The 17096-nt window shown below is 40.9% G+C and overlaps 1 protein-coding gene across 3 annotated transcripts in view; it reads right to left on the bottom strand.

Annotated features, from left to right (window-relative positions):
- TTC39B (tetratricopeptide repeat domain 39B) overlaps nucleotides 1–17096 on the bottom strand; it is a 127281-nt gene that overhangs the window by 55837 nt on the left and 54348 nt on the right. For all 3 annotated transcript variants that reach the window (XM_081236215.1, XM_081236216.1, XM_081236217.1), the window contains 2 exons: nucleotides 10066–10161; nucleotides 283–393 (listed from right to left, as the gene is read on the bottom strand). In XM_081236215.1, coding sequence (XP_081092341.1) covers nucleotides 283–393; nucleotides 10066–10161 — 207 coding nt within the window. The remainder of the gene's footprint in view (nucleotides 1–282; nucleotides 394–10065; nucleotides 10162–17096) is intronic.

Raw genomic sequence — 17096 nt, 5'->3', positions numbered from 1 at the left:
GCCAAATGAAGCTCTATGAAACTAATAAGATGACACTATTTGAACAAGTATAGAAATTAAGATAGGAGAAAGAATCAGAAATGCTCTACTAATTAAAGTTGAAACGACAGATTTCTTAACTGGATATTAAAACTAATCAACATTTAGGGGTCTCAACCAAATTAGTTCATAAATATTCAGGAGGAAGTGCAGAAAAATTAACTGACAAGAATGACATCAGAGACAGAACCATCAAAAGCATCCAAAAAATATATTTTATCTAAAAGAAATAAAGTTAATTACCATGGTCGAAGCAATTCTAAGGCATCTGTAAATTTGTTACTTAGAAATAAGTTCAGTGCCATTGCACATTCTTCCAGGCCACTCCTGAGATCCACCTTGGTTGACAGTGACCTAAAGATCAAGAAAAAAATACACAGAATTTCTACAGTTTTTACTTTATCAAGTTGTCACAGGGAGTGTGTGTGTGTGTGTGTGTGTGTGTGTGTGTACACTTTGGAGACAGAAGGACAGGCTGGAATTCTACTCTGTCACTTACTAGCTGTGTCTCTAACCTCTGGGAACTTGACTTTCTCACCTGTAAAATGGGAACACCACCAACTACTTCATGGGGCTGTTTTGAAGATGGAACAAATTGACAAATAATGATCATAGCAGGCACTCAGTAAATGATAGTCCCCCCATCACTCCGAAGACCACAAGTGTAGGAACTATATCTATTCATGAGTGGGAGCAGAGGTTATTTTGTTTTAGTTTGATTATGTAGGGGTAAGAATGTATGTCAGTGGAAAACTGCATCATCTAAAATCTAAAGAAGACCCTGCCAGGTTATTTGTTTTTGATTCCACAGGAACTATCTTACTTACAGCTCTGTAAATTATACGTAACTGATATCAATACAAAATAACTGTTGTCTATAGACCCGTGTTAAAAAAGAGACAACGGGCCCAATCATCAAAAAAATCCACAAACAATAAATGCTGGAGAGGGTGTGGAGAAAAGGGAAACCCGCTTGCACTGCTGGTGGGAATGTAAATTGATACAGCCACTATGGAGAACAGTATGGAGGTTCCTTAAAAAACTAAAAAGAGAACTACTGTACTACCAGCGATCCCACTACTGGGCATATAACCTGAGAAAACCATAATTCAAAGAGTCATGTACCACAATGTTCATTGCAGCTTTGTTTACAATAGCCAGGACATGGAAGCAACCGAAGTGTCCATCGACAGATGAATGGGTAAAGAAGATGTGGCACATATATACAATGGAATATTACTCAGCCATAGAAAGAAACGAAATTGAGTTATTTGTAGTGAGGTGGATGGACCTAGAGTCTGTCATACAGAGTGAAGTAAGTCAGAAAGAGAAAAACAAATACCATATGCTAACACATATATGGAATCTAAAAAAAAAAAAAAAAAAAGTCATGAAGATCCTAGGGGCAAGACGGGAATAAAGACACAGACCTACTAGAGAATGGACTTGAGGATACGGGGAGGGGGAAGGGTAAGCTGGGACAAAGTGAGAGAGGGGCATGGACATATATACACTACCAAATGTAAAATAGATAGCTAGTGGGAAGCAGCCACATAGCACAGGGAGATCAGCTCAATGCTTTGTGACCACCTAGAGGGGTGAGATAGGGAGGGTGGGAGGGAGATGCAAGAGGGAGGAGATATGGGGATATATGTATATGTAGAGCTGATTCACTTTGTTATACAGCAGAAAGTAACACACCATTGTAAAGTAATTATACTCCAATAAAGATGTTAAAAGAAAAGAGATAGCAGGCGCAAAATGGAGTCATTTATGCTAAGCCCCACCAGGACTTAAAGCTATAACCTAATTACAGTTCCAACCTTCTCCAAGAATGTGACCTCTAACCAGCCAACCTGGAATTTCCTGAACAGCACTTGGAAATCCACTGATAGACCCCTTCCACTCCCCTTAGGAGGGCAACCTAGCCTAAAACAATGCATTATTTACTATTAATTTCCTCTTTCCCCTGCTTCTTCCTTGCCTTGAAAAACCTTTCCTTTCCTGAAGCCTGAAGGAGCTCCCTTCTCTTGCTAGATGGGATGCTGCCCAATTCACAAAGAGTTTAATAAAGACAATTAGATCTTCAAATTTAGTCAGTTGAACTTGTTATTTAACACATGTAAATTCTGTCCTGGCCTTCAATCGACTTCCCTCCTCCACTGTGGAAGAAGCTAGTTTTGCCTGAATCTGCACATTCATTTCAACATTCCTTTACTCCATATAAATGTGTGCTGTTTTGATATCTCCTTCAAATCTGTTTTAACATCTGCCTAGTTCTCTCCCTGATTAATGAGTTAAGTAAAATTTTTAACATCTGTTCATTTTTACATCTGTATGAGTCATGATTTTACCTTTTGAAACTCATGTTAATTATTTATGATTGATAGAAATTCTGCCCTTTAAAATGAGAGCCATCTCTAAAATGTTTTGTGTAACATCTTTTAACAAGAAAATATGTCAGTAAGGAAATAAGCAGTACAATGATTCATTTCAAAGTGCTGAAAGTTGAATTTCTGTGCCACCATTCTCTCCATATTCACTTCTTAAGCAGGAAAACAAAAATGCCACTTCGGTTACTCATCTTCCAGAAGTGGGTTCTGAAGGTGCTGCAGGGAACCACCCACCCTCTGCCCCCAGGTCTTCTCATGGCTGGTTCCTTCTTGTTATTCAGATATCAGCTCAAAAAGCACCAACTCAAGACCTGCCTCATTGACCTCAGCCCAACCTCTCCCATTGTTTTGTCTGCTCTATACCACTTATTACCATCCAAAATATCTTGTGCCTATATTTGTGGACCTGTTTGTCTTTGGCTATCTTCCCTCTCTAGGATATAAATGCAAGGAGGTTGTTTTAGTCACTGCTATGCCCCCAGGGCCTTTGGTTGTATCTAGAACATACTACAACCCCGTAAGTATTGTTGAGTGGCCGGATGGGTTGGGGGGATAGAGCGCTGCTCTGCGAGACGCTCAGCAACAGAATTCCTTATGCCTGGGACCTGAAAGCCTCTCTCCTCCAGGGTGGTGCAGAAAGGAGACAAGCTCTTGGAAAAGGGGTTAGCTGGAGAGCTCATTTTGTGATGGTTAATTTTATAAGGCAACTTGAATGGGCTAAGCGATGTCTAGATAGCTGGTACAACATTATTTTTGTGTCTGTGAGGGTGTTTCTGGAAGAGATTAGCCTTTGAATTGGTGAACTGAGTAAAGCAGATGGCCTTCCCCAATGTAGGTCGGCATCAGCCAATCCGCTGGGGGCCAGGATAGAACAAAAAGGCAGAGGAAGGGGGAAAACGTGATCTCTTCTCTATTTGAGCTGGGACATTTATCTTCTCCTCTCTTGTGCTTCTGGTTACCAGGCTGTCGGGCTTCAACTGAACTGCACCACTGGCTTTCCTGGTTCTGCAGCTTGCAGACAGCAGACCGTGGAACTTCTCGGCTTTGATAATCACGTGAGCCAATTCCCATGACAAATCAATCTCTCTCTCTCTCTCTCTCAGTATATCTCCTATTGGTCTTCTTTCTCTGAAGAACCCTAATACTAACACAGAATTGCTTTGCCCTTAAGTTTCTAGTGAATGAAGAGGTCAAATACGAATGCTAGGAGTTCACAAACCTCTCTCATGAAAATTTTTCACAAGTAAACTGCTTAATACCTTCCATATTAGTCCAGCTGCAAATTTTGTCAGTGTTAGTTCCTGAACATCTCTTGGATTTATCCTGTTTCACCTCCACTGCCTGCCAAGTTAGCTGTCATTTGCTGCCTGGTGTCTACAGACACATTTCTCCCCCTACTTCCTCCCCCTACCTGTCCCTCCCAATCAAATCTCTACCTAGAATTCATTCAGCTAATATTTATGGAGCTCTAACTACACACCAGGCACTCTTCTAGGTGTTGGGAATACACACGGAGCAGACCCATAGGGTTCCCGGCTGTGGAAGAGCTGGGGAGGGAGGGCAGACTTAAAACAAGGAGACCAGTAACTAAGATCATCTCAGACTGGGATAAGTGGTCTGGGGAAGAAACTGGCTGGGGAAGGGGGTGAGGTGAGGCCCAACATTAATGAGGATGCTCATAGAAAGTTCTTGTAAAGGGTGACATCCAAGTGCTGCAGAGTGGAGGCCGCCATGAGAATATCTAGGTTGAGGGGAGAAGGGAGGTTCTAAGCTGGGAATGCGGTGAGCAAGGCAGAGAGTGGGAGGAAATGAGGACAGAAAGCCGGCAGAAAACAGAAACCACGGTGGCAGAGAAGATGGACTTTGTTTTGTTTTGTTGTTTTTGTTTTAAATAGCAATGTTATTTTATTTTTTTAATTAATTAATTTACTTTTTTTTTTTTTTTTTTTTTTTGCAGTACGCAGGCCTCTCACTGTTGTGGCCTCTCCCGTTGCAGAGCACAGGCTCCAGACGCGCAGGCTCAGCGGCCATGGCTCACGGGCCCAGCTGCTCCGTGGCATGTGGGATCTACCCGGACCGGGGCACGAACCCGTGTCCCCTGCATCAGCAGGCGGACTCTTAACCACTGCACCACCAGAGAAGCCCAATTAATTTACTTTTTTAACATCTTTATTGGAGTATAATTGCTTTACAATGGTGTGTTAGTTTCTGCTTTATAACAAAGTGAATCAGCTATTCGTATACATATATCCCCATATACACTCCCTCTTGCAGTCTCCCTCCCTCCCACCCAAGAAGATGGACTTTATTCTAAGAACAAAAGGAAATTTTTAGCTCAGCAACCCCCACTCCCTTCCTCATCACCCCTTCCCTTCAACCATTAGGTTTTCCAGTGTTACCTCTCACCTGTTCTCTTAATTTCCACTCCCACCAGTTCTCTCAGAGTACAGCTCATCTTTTGTTACCAAGAAATGGGCTGAGAACAGATACCAGTCCCCTTGCCACAGAAACAGCCACCTCTGCATCTCAGCTGGCCACACTGGCACCTGGGTGGATGCACTTGCAAGCCCAGCTCAGAGGGAGAAACAGAAGTAGGCACTCGGCACCTCCAAACACCGTGAACTCAACCTTTCTAAGCGTTTTACTAACCTGTTCACGTGAAATTAAGACCCCCTCCCCTCCAGAATACCAGTGCTACCATGTGTTCCACAAAGAATGACCAAGAGAGCAACTGGAATCTCAGCTAGGACTTCTCACACACGTCTTGGGGTCAGCTGTTCTCTCCATTCCCGCTGCCTCCACATTAACTGAGACTATCACCACTTCAAGCCTGAATTCTGAAACAGTCTCCAAGAATGCCTTCGTATTACCAGCTGTGCTTAGGCGGCTCTCAAACTTTAGCGTGCATTCAACTCACCAGAGGGCTTGTTAAAACAATACCACTAGGCCTCACCACCAGAGTTTCTGATTCAGTAGGCCTGGGGTGGGCTCAGCAAGCTCCCAGATAATACTAATTTTTCTGGACACCACCCTCAGACTATTCTGCCTAAAACAGATGTTCAATCACACTGCCCCCTTAGATCAAGGACCTAAAATGGCAGCCACACTTACCACATAAACCCTTCTGCTCAGCCTCATAACAACTGTCCAACCAGCCTAGAGTGATGAGTACGACTATTTAAAAACAGCCAAGGATCTCCAAGAGGCTCATCGTTGTGACATCATCCTCCTGAAGCCTGATGTGATAGAATGAGAATTCCTGGGCCGGCAATCCAAGTCAGCATTGCCATTCCCTAGCCTGTGACCTTCAGAAAGTCACTCCACCTCCCTGAGTCCACGGCCTCATCTTTGAAATGCCCTCCCATTTCACAATGTGTGCAGGAGAAACCAAGGCCATGGTTGCTACGAGGGTACTTGGTGAACTGTCAAGGCCTATGCAAATTAACAACCATGTATATGTAATTCTCCAGAAGCTGTGAGCGCTCAGCCCTTCTCAGAGGGACTATACACTCATGGTCTCCATCTGTGGAAACCCCACCCAGGTGCCTCTATTAATATATATCTTCAGTAAATATATATCTTTCTTCCTGTTTCTGAATTAGAAGATATGTTCATCTAAAGGCAAAATGAGTTTTTCAGTCTTCTACTTTAAAAAGGATGGGCTTCCCTGGTGGTGCAGTGGTTAAGGATCCACCTGCCAATGCAGGGGACACGGGTTTTAGCCCTGGTCCGGGAAGACCCCACATGCTGTGGAGCAACTAAGCCCGCGAGCCACAACTACTGACCCCGCGTGCCACAGCTACTGAAGCCCATGCGCCTAGAGCCTGTGCTCTGCAACAAGAGAAACCACCGCAATGAGAAGCCTGCACACCGCAATGAAGAGTAGCCCCCGCTCGCCACAACTAGAGAAAGCCCACGCGCAGCAATGAAGACCCAACGCAGCCAAAATTAAATAAATTTAAAAAATAAAATAAAATTAAGTAAATAAAAAGGAAAAATTTCTAAAATAATAACTTGTTTATGTACTGAAGCAACTGTGGAACACAAGCCAAGTTAGCAATGATGACAGGGGGGAAAGAATAAAATGTCAATATGGAAGATAAAGGAGGAATAAATTATGTTCAGAACATCTGAAGCATTATTTGTTACAAAGTTTTTCTTATTAAAACCTTACTGGTGGGCTTCCCTGGTGGCGCAGTGGTTGAGAGTCCGCCTGCCAATGCAGGGGACACGGGTTCGTGCCCCGGTCTGGGTAGATCCCACATGCCACGGAGTGGCTAGACCCGTGAGCCATGGCCGCTGAGCCTGCGCGTCCGGAGCCTGTGCTCCTCAACGGGAGACGCCACAGCAGTGAGAGGCCCACGTACCACCAAAAAAAAATCCTTTAATCCTGAGATGCTATACCTCTGTTCTTCTTCCTGCTTTCGACAAGTTTCTCAAGTAGATCAAGAAGACAAAATGTACTTTGCCTTAGAGATTTGAAAGTGGGCAACCTTGTCGTCATTCCATTTCCTACGCAAGGCCAAACAACATGTCTCTCAACTCAAAAAGATATGGTAAGAGGAGGAAATGATGGAAAGGCTCAGGGCCAGGGTGGAAAGTCTTTCCTCCTTTTTCCAAAAGTGACTTTAACACAACTGCTTCTGGGTGTCAACAAATATGAAGTGGCGAACACAGAACTTAACAAATATCTGCAACTTTGTCACTGGTGCCCTGGAAGGACACGGGCGATAACTCGAACTCAAAATATTTCAGAGTTTTGCAAGGCATTTCAGTTAGCCATGTACTGCTCTCGACATCAGGATCTTACATGGAAAGATTCTTTCCTGGCTCTTTCAAGTTGAAGTATAATCAAAAGAAACCATGGTTGTCAAAACACTTTGCAAGACTAAACAGATGAGAGGGATTACAACCAGGGAAGCAAATGGGTTCATCATTAAAGATGCTCTGGCCAGGAAATGAGGAGATGGAGCATCAAGATGCAAATCAACCACTGCCTGGCTGAGGCACCTTGGGTATGTCACCTGCCATCCAGGATTGCTCATTTGTGAAAGAGTGACTAAACTCCCCCCTTGATTGCCTCACAGCTTTGTGTAGAAGAGCAATACACCGGGTGTCAGTGGAGCAGTCACATGGGGAGTATACATTAGCTAGGGTGCCATTATCCTCTATGCGGTCTAACTACCCACATACTTGCTCAAGTTTGAAGCATTGCTCAACTTTGCAGATGTCCTTCTGGGCTGCTTCACAATAAATTTACAAGTGCTTGTTTTTACAAATGCATTAGAAGACCTGTTGACTGAAAGGCAGAGTAGGAATATTTGTTTCATTTTTTTAAAGAAAAATCTTAATTTTAATAATTTAATTTTAAAATGAAACCTACAAATGCTAATACTATACTTCTTACGTTTCCCTTCTGTTTCTTCCTTTATGTCTTTAACCTTTTCCTCTCTGCCCTCTTTCCAATTCAGAAAACGCACAAATCTCACTCATTTCTACTTAAAGTAAAACCAGCCAAAAAGATAACTTTCGATTTTGTCTTCTCTCCTGAACTTCTCCCACTCCTTCTCTTCATAGGCAAAAGCTTCAAAAAAGAGTTGACTCTCACTTTCCCTACTTCCCCTCCTCCCATTCATCTTCCACTGTAGCCTGGCAAGGAACCCTCTAAGCTAAAGGTCTATGATGACCTAACTACAAAATACAAAGGATGCTTTCCAGCCTTTATCCACGTAGACCTCTCTGCAACACCTGGCTCTGTTGACCTCATTCCAGAACTCACCCCTCCCCAACCCCTTGCCCATCTTGCAGCTACCATCTCATTTAATCATCCTGTCCCTCAAACCTCCATAGCTCTGCATGAAATCATTCCATTAGCTGCTCCTTCAATGTCTGTGTTCATGGGGCTTCCTTCCTTCACTCTCTTCTCATTTGTTTTGCTCTCTCTTGGAAAGAGCACATACAGTTCATGCCTTCAAAACTACACATCGGGCTTCCCTGGTGGCGCAGTGGTTGAGAGTCCGCCTGCCGGTGCAGGGAACACGGGTTCATGCCCCGGTCAGGGAAGATCCCACATGCCACGGAGCGGCTGGGCCCGTGAGCCATGGCCGCTGAGCCTGCGCGTCCGGAGCCTGTGCTCCGCAACGGGAGAGGCCACAACAGTGAGAGGCCGCGTACCGCAAAAGAAACAAAAAACAACAACAACAACAAAAAACTACACATATGCTGAAAATTCCCAGTCTACCGATACAGCCCAGAGCTCTCTCTGAATGCTATGCCCTTAATTTATCACTGCTTTCAGTAATATTTTTTAAATTTATTTTATCCCAGCTTTCAAACTCAGCATTATATAAATGTTGATGCAGTGGTTACCTAGGAAACCATCAGATCAGTTAGAGGACAACTATGAGGGAGGAATACATATTTCTGAAGGTAGCTCAGATTTCCATGAGCAGAGACATATGAAATTAAAAAGTAATGTGGAAAATAAACGCCTTCAGATCCTGAGAAGTTATTTTCAACTTCATCTCCATTCCTCAATCCTTATAAATATTGCACCCCTTCCTTATATTGTGAGGGTTGAGTCCTAAGACAAACCGCCAAGCCCATGAGTATTGTGAACATGCTCAAAAGTAGCTGAAATTTCAAATGCAAAATCTAAAATGCCGAAGACGTGCTGTATAAAGTTTAATAAACACGTAAGGATAAATGGAAAGCACTTATTCATGGTATAAAATAAAGCTTTAACAGAGTTGCCTTAATAACCAAGAAAGGAACAACTTACATATTCAAAAAATGACAACTGGCTAAAGTAATTCTAAAATGGGCAGAAAGGAACAGTACTTAGCAATCAAATATGATATTATAAAACATATTCAGTGGAAAGGAAAAATGTCATGATATATTATGCTTTGAAAAGTGGGTTACCAAAGAGCAAAATTAATATGATCCCAATTTAGAAAAAAAATTAATATCTCTATATATGAAGAGAAAAAGAGAGAATACACACCCAAAAAAGTTATGGTGATGGTAATACATATTTTATCTCTCCTTTGTGCTTTTGTATATTTCCTGAATTTTCTACGACAAATGCTTCTTAAATGCACTTTTAAGCCAAAGTTACAAGAAGAATACAATTAGAAAAACAATCACAATACAACGTTCAATGAATAAGGTATGGCTACATCTATATCAAGGAGCACATGCCTAGAGAAAAGACTGGAATGAAATATACCAAAATTCTAACAGTCCGTGTTAAAGTGCTCCTAATTCTTCTTTCTTCCATCTTCCCCGATGCTTGGCAATATGGTTACATTATTTCATAATAAAATAAATGGTTAAAATTTTTAAGGATAAAAATAGGCTCAAGAGGGAGTTGTACCCCAAGAGTTGAATTTGGTTTTGTTTCTGCTTTTATGTAACAGGGTCACCTACTCACTAAATCCCTTAGGAGCTCTGAGACTCCTTCCCTAATTTGTAAAATGGGCACTACACCTGCCCAGGCCTCTCTCCACCCTACCCATTAGTAAAACACAAAGCCCTATCATAACATCAACACTGCAATTTACCCAAGGGTTGGACTGCTCTCCCCAGTCCCCCAGGAATACCCGCACCGCCCCCCCACCCCGTTCCTGACCTTTTCACATTAGATGTTCGGTGCTGTCCGGATGCCTGTTTTGTATCAAATGATGAGAAGTGTTGGCTGCTTGTTGCCATATCTACACGAGAAGGCCTGTTAATAAAAAGGCAGTGAGGTTGTTACTTCTTTGTCTTACAGGAAAAGTCTACATAGATTAAAGTATACAACACAAGTCCTTCAATTATTTATATTATCTCACTTCCATCTCTTATCAGTTTTGAAAATCAAATAGCAGAATCCACTCAGTTACATGGTGAATATTCCTGAAATACAGCCCCAATAAAATAAACTTATTTTTCTTTATATTTCAGTACACAAAAAAGAAATTAATGAAATCACCCCCCAAAACTCTCCACCCAAAGATAACATTGTAGCTTGTATATATCCTTCCAAATCTTTTCCCAAGTAAATCTATCTATCTATCTGTCTATAGTTTTCTTAATTGAAATGGAATATTACTGTAGGGGAGGAAAAAGTTTTTGTCAACCCTCTTAGGGTCCCCGGCTGGGTCTGGAAATTAAACTGACAAAGACAGATCAACAAGAGAAAAGCACACAAATGTAATTGAATGGTTACATGTACGTGAGAGCCTTCATAGGAGAATGAAGACCCAAAGAAGTAAGCAGAGCAGAAATCTTTTATACCTTTCTGACAAAGAAACAATACATTTGTCAAGAATTGGCAAAACAAATGGTGAAGGCCTAGTGGTAAATGGTGAAGGAATAACTTGGAATAAGTAAGGGTTAATTTAACAAGATTTGTCTGCAGACTCTCTGAGCTGTACGAGTCTGTCTCCAGTAAAAACAGAATTTATGTCCTACCTTGAGGCAGAAAGAGGGAATTTTTCAGTGTTTACTGCTTCTTGATTGCCTTCAGCTCAAAATGATTTTTATGTCAAAGAGGCATACGTATTTTGGGATAACATATTCTGGTTTCCTTCATTATATGCTAAATTTATCCTGAATCTTTTCTTCTCAACAAATACAGAGTTGCTCTATCATAGCTAGTGTCCACATAGCAGTCTACTGAATAGAGGTAACATAATTTGTTACCTATCCCTCATTTTGAGGCATGCTAGTTGCTCCCAATGTTTGGCAATTATCAATGCAAACAATACTGCAATAAGCCCCTTTACTCACTTGCCTGATTATTTCCTAAGGATAAATTCTGGAGTGAAAGGGCAAGTATTTTGTAAAATATCTTATGTTTTAAAAACTGCCTTGTTTCCCATTATATATTTATACCACAGAATGCCGAGGTAACATAAAGGAGCTGGAGACGAATCTGGTTTGCAGAATCTTAGGCCACATTTTGACCTAGATCTACCGCAGAGACACACGCGAAGGCAAGCCTACTGCAGAGAAGGATACTTCCATAGAGCTTAAGAATAAGCCCTGCCCTGTATATAACAGAATCGTCAACCTCCCATCAACGATTCACCTTAACTGTCCACAAGCCATAGAGAAGAGAGGAAAGGGTTATTGACCATCCCTTTAGGAAAGCTTCTTTTTTTTTTTTTTTTAATTCTAAGATGTCAATGCCCTTATTGTACATTAAGTGGAGTTTGATTATATTCTACCTTCAGACTTCCCAATACCCGGTAATATTTTATATTCAACATTCATCTTTTCTTGAACATGTCAAGTTTCCTAAATTTCATACATCAGGTTAGGGGAAAATCAAGGTTCTTTTCAGAAGGGTGGTTGGGTGTGGGTGATGGGAGAAAAGAAAACGCCACGGTTAAGTGGAAATGTAGCTTGAAGGCATGTTATTTTCTATCACAAGAACTTCTTACCAGGAGAATGGAGGAAGCCCTAAGCACTTAGGTAAACGAGACTCCAGGGTACTGACTGACATCTCAGTTTACAAGCAGGGAAAGAGGAATAGATAGATTCAAAGGGCTGTCTAGCCTTTTGGACCATTCTTGCCTATCTGTTCCCTTACAGATTAATTTATAAGGGCTAGAAAAATATGTTCTCTGAAATGTATATAAAAATATCCCCATTTCTCATTTGCCTTATCTTTAATTTTAAAATTCTCCCCAATATTGAAATTTTTATATAATCAAAATTAATCATTTCCCTTTAATATTTCTGATTTTGAGGGCACACTTAGGAAAACCTCCCCTCCACAAAGATTATATAACATAATTGCTGCTTATTTTTTTAATATTTAATGTGCTGATCCATTTATAATTTGAGTATATGGTACAAGATAGTGCTGTGTATTTTTCTTAATCTTTTGCCATTTTTCCCAAGCTAATTTTTAAAAGCCTGTATCTTTACCCCAATGATTTGACATACCATATATATAAAACACTAAATTAATTAAGTTCTGCTAAGATCAAGTCTGTTGTGTCAGGTAAATGTTGCATGTTTCAAAGCTACAATTATAGCATCTTTACCAGGCAGAAAACACTTAAATTTAGCAGAACTTAATAATTATTAATAAAACAATACTAGATTTTTTTCATTTTTCTGGGGTACAAAAGTTTCGTTTTTTATGCTTTTATATACATGTACATTAAGTCCCAGAAATTCTACAGTATTTTAAAATTCATATTAGTATCACAATAAGTACATCATGCTACAAACTGATTTTTTTCCGTTTTTTTTTTATAGACCTAATTCACTCACTATCTAGTATTTTATCAAGAACCTATTTTCCCCTTTTTTATGAGAAATGCTTAAACACATGGAGAAAATAATTTAACACACAAGTATATCTAGAATCCACTTTTGTGTACAGTGTGATCTAAATTTAATTGTTTCCCCTATGGATGGGCAATTATCCCAACAGCAATGAATAACTCATCCTTCAGCTACTCAGTAGCTTTGAAATAAGATAAAAAAAAGATCGCATGCCCACTCAATGCCATCTTGGAGCATTGTCTAACAGGCCCACCCAAGGAATATTTCATTCTATAAGGGATATATCCTTGTTTGACTTGTTATTTTCTATTGATTAAGGTCTATATTCTATAAAATAATATGTTAACTTGCAGATTTTTTTTGTCTGGTACATATGCAAATAATTTGGTATGGTTATGGTTTTATTGCCTTGTAAGAGATTAACCAGTTTTGTATATAACAAATCATTCGAACATTCTTCCTTCAATTCCCCAAATGCTCTTGGAACAGTTTCACCATCTTGATTTCCTCATTGATAAGTAAATGTTTGACATGCGTTTACAGTAAAATTATCACACTCCAACATAATGAATAATGCTGTTATCTCTAACCCAGGGCAGGTTTCCGTACATGTACAGGGCAGTTTCAGGCACTCTTTTGATCCATTCACTTATTTGCCTCTGTCTGCACCATTCACACAACTTTCATTAGCTTGGCTTTATTAGATCCTATATGGCAATGGGCAAGCCCTCTACTTTATTAAATGCTCTTTGCAGGAGGGGGGGTGTCTGGGACTGCTATTGCAACTTCATTCTTCTTTACAAATTTTAGAATCAGTTATTGTAAAGTTCCAAGAAAAGTCCTGCTGAGGTTTTGAGTGGGACTTCATTACATTTTCAGAGATTTTGCAGAGAACTGTAATCTTTACAATATTATATTTTTCACATCTATACACATTTATTCAGGTCTTCTCTTACTTCCTTCAATAAAGGAAGGAAATATACATAAAACACTGCACTGAGGTACGTGTACCCTTGCAAAGATGCCATGCTAGATGTTCCTTATATTGTTTTAGTTTTAGAATGTGTACCACCAAAGCAAGTACAGTCAGTAAAATTTTAACTGAAAAAAATGACTTGTTTTTTCCACTTCTGAGCATAACCTAGACGTTAAACTCAAATGTCAGGAAAAAAATGTATTTTTAGCTAGAGAAAAATATTGCTACTGGGTTTATAGAGGCTAAGAAAAACAGTACATCATATTTCATTTACAGGTATAGGTATGCTAGGAAATGTGTCCTTATTTTGCCCTGATTTTACTGCTTTAATTTCTTTAAGTTTTTAAACAGCCTTATTGATACATTATTCACAGACCATACAATTCACTCATTTAAATTATACAGTCAATGTTTTTTGATATTCATAGATAGTATGTCACTTTCACCACAATCTAATTTTATACTTTGTCACCCAAAAGATACTCTATATCCATCCACCAGCAATTGCTTCACATGTCCCTCCACCTCTAGCCCTAAGAAACCACTAATTTACTTCCTGTATGTACAGATTTGCCTATTCTGGATGTTTTATATTAATGAAATTATATAATATGTGGTCTTTCATGATTGGTTTTTTTCACTTAGCATAATGTTTTCAAGAGTCATTTGAGCTGTTGCATGTATCAATACTTCATTGTTTTTTACTGCTAAATAATAATCCATTGCATAGATATAACACACTTCATTTGTCATTTCATTAGTTTATGGGTATATGGGTTATTTCCACTTTTTGGCTATTATGAATAATGCTGCTATTAATATTCATGTACAAGTTCTTGTGTGGACATATACTTCATTTCTCTTGGTATATAACTAGGAGTAGAATTGCCGAATCCTATGGTAGCTCTATGTTTGACATTTTGAAGAGCTGCCAGACCATTTTCCAAAGTGACTGTGTGATTTTACATTCCCACCAGTAATGTATGAAAGTTTCAGTTTCTCCACATCTTGGACAACACATGTTACTGTCCATCTTCGGGGGTGTGATGGTATCTTATTGTGGTTTTGATTTGCATTTGTCTAATGACTGGTACTGAGTATCTGCTTAGCTATATATTAACCATTTGTATGTCTTCTTTGGAAAAATGCCTGTTCAGGTTCTTTGGCCATTTTTTAATTGGGTTACTTGCCTTTTTATTATCGAGTTTCATACCACTCTAAATTTTTTTTTAATTAATTTATTTTTGCTGTGTTGGTTCTTCGTTTCTGTGCGAGGGCTTTCTCCAGTTGTGGCAAGTGGGGGCCTCTCACTATCACGACCTCTCCTGTTGCGGAGCACAGGCTCCAGACGCGCAGGCTCAGTAGTTGTGGCTCATGGGCCCAGTTGCTCCGCGGCATGTGGGATCTTCCCAGACCAGGGCTCGAACCCGTGTCCCCTGCATTAGCAGGCAGACTCTCAACCACTGCGCCACCAGGGAAGCCCACCACTCTAATTTTTAATCACTAGGTAGAACTATTCTCAGATGAAAAGCTTACAGCTTCATTTTTTATACTTTTTCTCTCATTCAAATCATAGTTAGCAGAATCAATTCAAATTTAATTTCCCCCAATAAATCTGATACAATGAGCTATGTTCCTGCACCATGAAATACAAGCTAGACTATTTAAAAAAGAAAAAAATGAAATAAAATTTCAAAAATTAATAAAAAGACACTTAATATCTTTGAGGCTTTTTCATCAAAGTTAAAATCTCTCTTTAGGGGACGAGAGAGATGCATGAAGAAAGACCAGTGGGTGTGCTCCAGGAGGCACCATTATGAAACCTACAGTCAGAATGGCGCCCACTGGAGCTATGACACAGGACTCCAGGGGCACCACCGACAGATTTCTGGGAAACCTACTGCTTCATATTATTGCCCATATGACCAACCTGTCTTTCTTACCAAAGAAAACTGCTCCTCAGACCAAATTCTGTCCCACGGATGATGTTTTCAAATAGCCATTCTCAGGGCCAGCGATGAGAGGAAAAAGGGAGGTGCTACTCCTACTGCTGGGAGAGCAGAACAGCCCAGAAATTACCAGGCACTCCCCAAATACATGTTACTGTCAACTTCACCCCCTCGCCTGCTGTGCTATCAGAATCAAAGGAAAGGGGCTTCCCGGTGGTGCAGTGGTTAAGAATCCGCCTGCCAACGCAGGGGACACGGGTTCAAGCCCTGGTCCGGGAAGATCCCACATGCCACAGAGCAACTAAGCCCGTGTGCCGCAACTACTGAGCCTGCGCTCTAGAGCCCGCAAGCCACAACTACTGAGCCCGTGCGCCACAACTACTGAGCCTGTGGGCCACAACTACTGAAGCCCGTGCGCCTAGAGCCTGTGCTCCACAGCAAGAGAAGCCACCTCAATGAGAAGCCCACGCACTGCAGCGAAGAGTAGCCCCCATTCACCACAACTAGAGAAAGCCTGTGCACAGCAACAAAGACCCAATGCAGCCATAAGTAAATAAATAAATTTATATATAAAAAAGGCGGGGGGGGAAGCAGCACACGCACAAAAGCCAGAAGAGGGTTAACAATACATTTGTCCTGTCTACCTCACAGGGATGCTCTGCGGAAGCGATGCATTCCATTTTGTAAAATCACTTTTTAAACTGGAACATGACATAAACGTGGTGCTGATGTTGTTAGAAGAGTTAAGTGATTGGGGCCAAGAACTTCCCATTAGACAGACCACTGCACTCCTGCTACTCAGCAGTTCAAGTTTCCCGCAGTCACAGCCAGAGACCACTTAGTGGCACTTTGCCACTTTCCTTAGTCCCTCAAAGGAGGGATGCAGACCCTTTTCAGGATGCAGAGCAAATGGAGGTTTTCAGCATAACACTGAATGGGGGTAACTGTTTATCATTTATTTTAAAACACCACCTAAAACAAAGATTAGCAAAAAAAGAAATTTCTAAAAAGCAATGGTGAAAACACGCTTTCCTTTCATTTGTCTCATGATCCATGAGGGAAAGAAAAATTAAGGCTACCCAAAAGTTTTCCAGGTTAGGTAATGTGTCTCTCCTTTGGGTTCCATGATCAGAATTTAAAACTCATCATAGTGGGCTTCCCTGGTGGCGCAGTGGTTGAGAGTCCGCCTGCTGATGCAGGGGACACAGGTTCGTGCCCCAGTCTGGGAAGATCCCACATGCCGTGGAGCGGCTGGGCCCGTGAGCCATGGCCGCTGAGCCTGCACGTCCGGAGCCTGTGCTCAGCAACGGGAGAGGCCACAACAGTGAGAGGCCCGCATACCGCAAAAAAAAAAAACAAAAAACAAACAAAAAAAACTTATCATAGTATGATGAATGGTCTACTTTTCAGTTGCAGTGAGTAGCTTACAAGCTTTTTAAGGACAGGGACTCT

This window comes from Mesoplodon bidens (assembly GCF_964165515.1).
Source record: "Mesoplodon bidens genome assembly, chromosome: 6".
Taxonomy (NCBI): domain Eukaryota; kingdom Metazoa; phylum Chordata; class Mammalia; order Artiodactyla; family Ziphiidae; genus Mesoplodon; species Mesoplodon bidens.
This window is presented reverse-complemented; position numbering and strand designations above follow the sequence as displayed.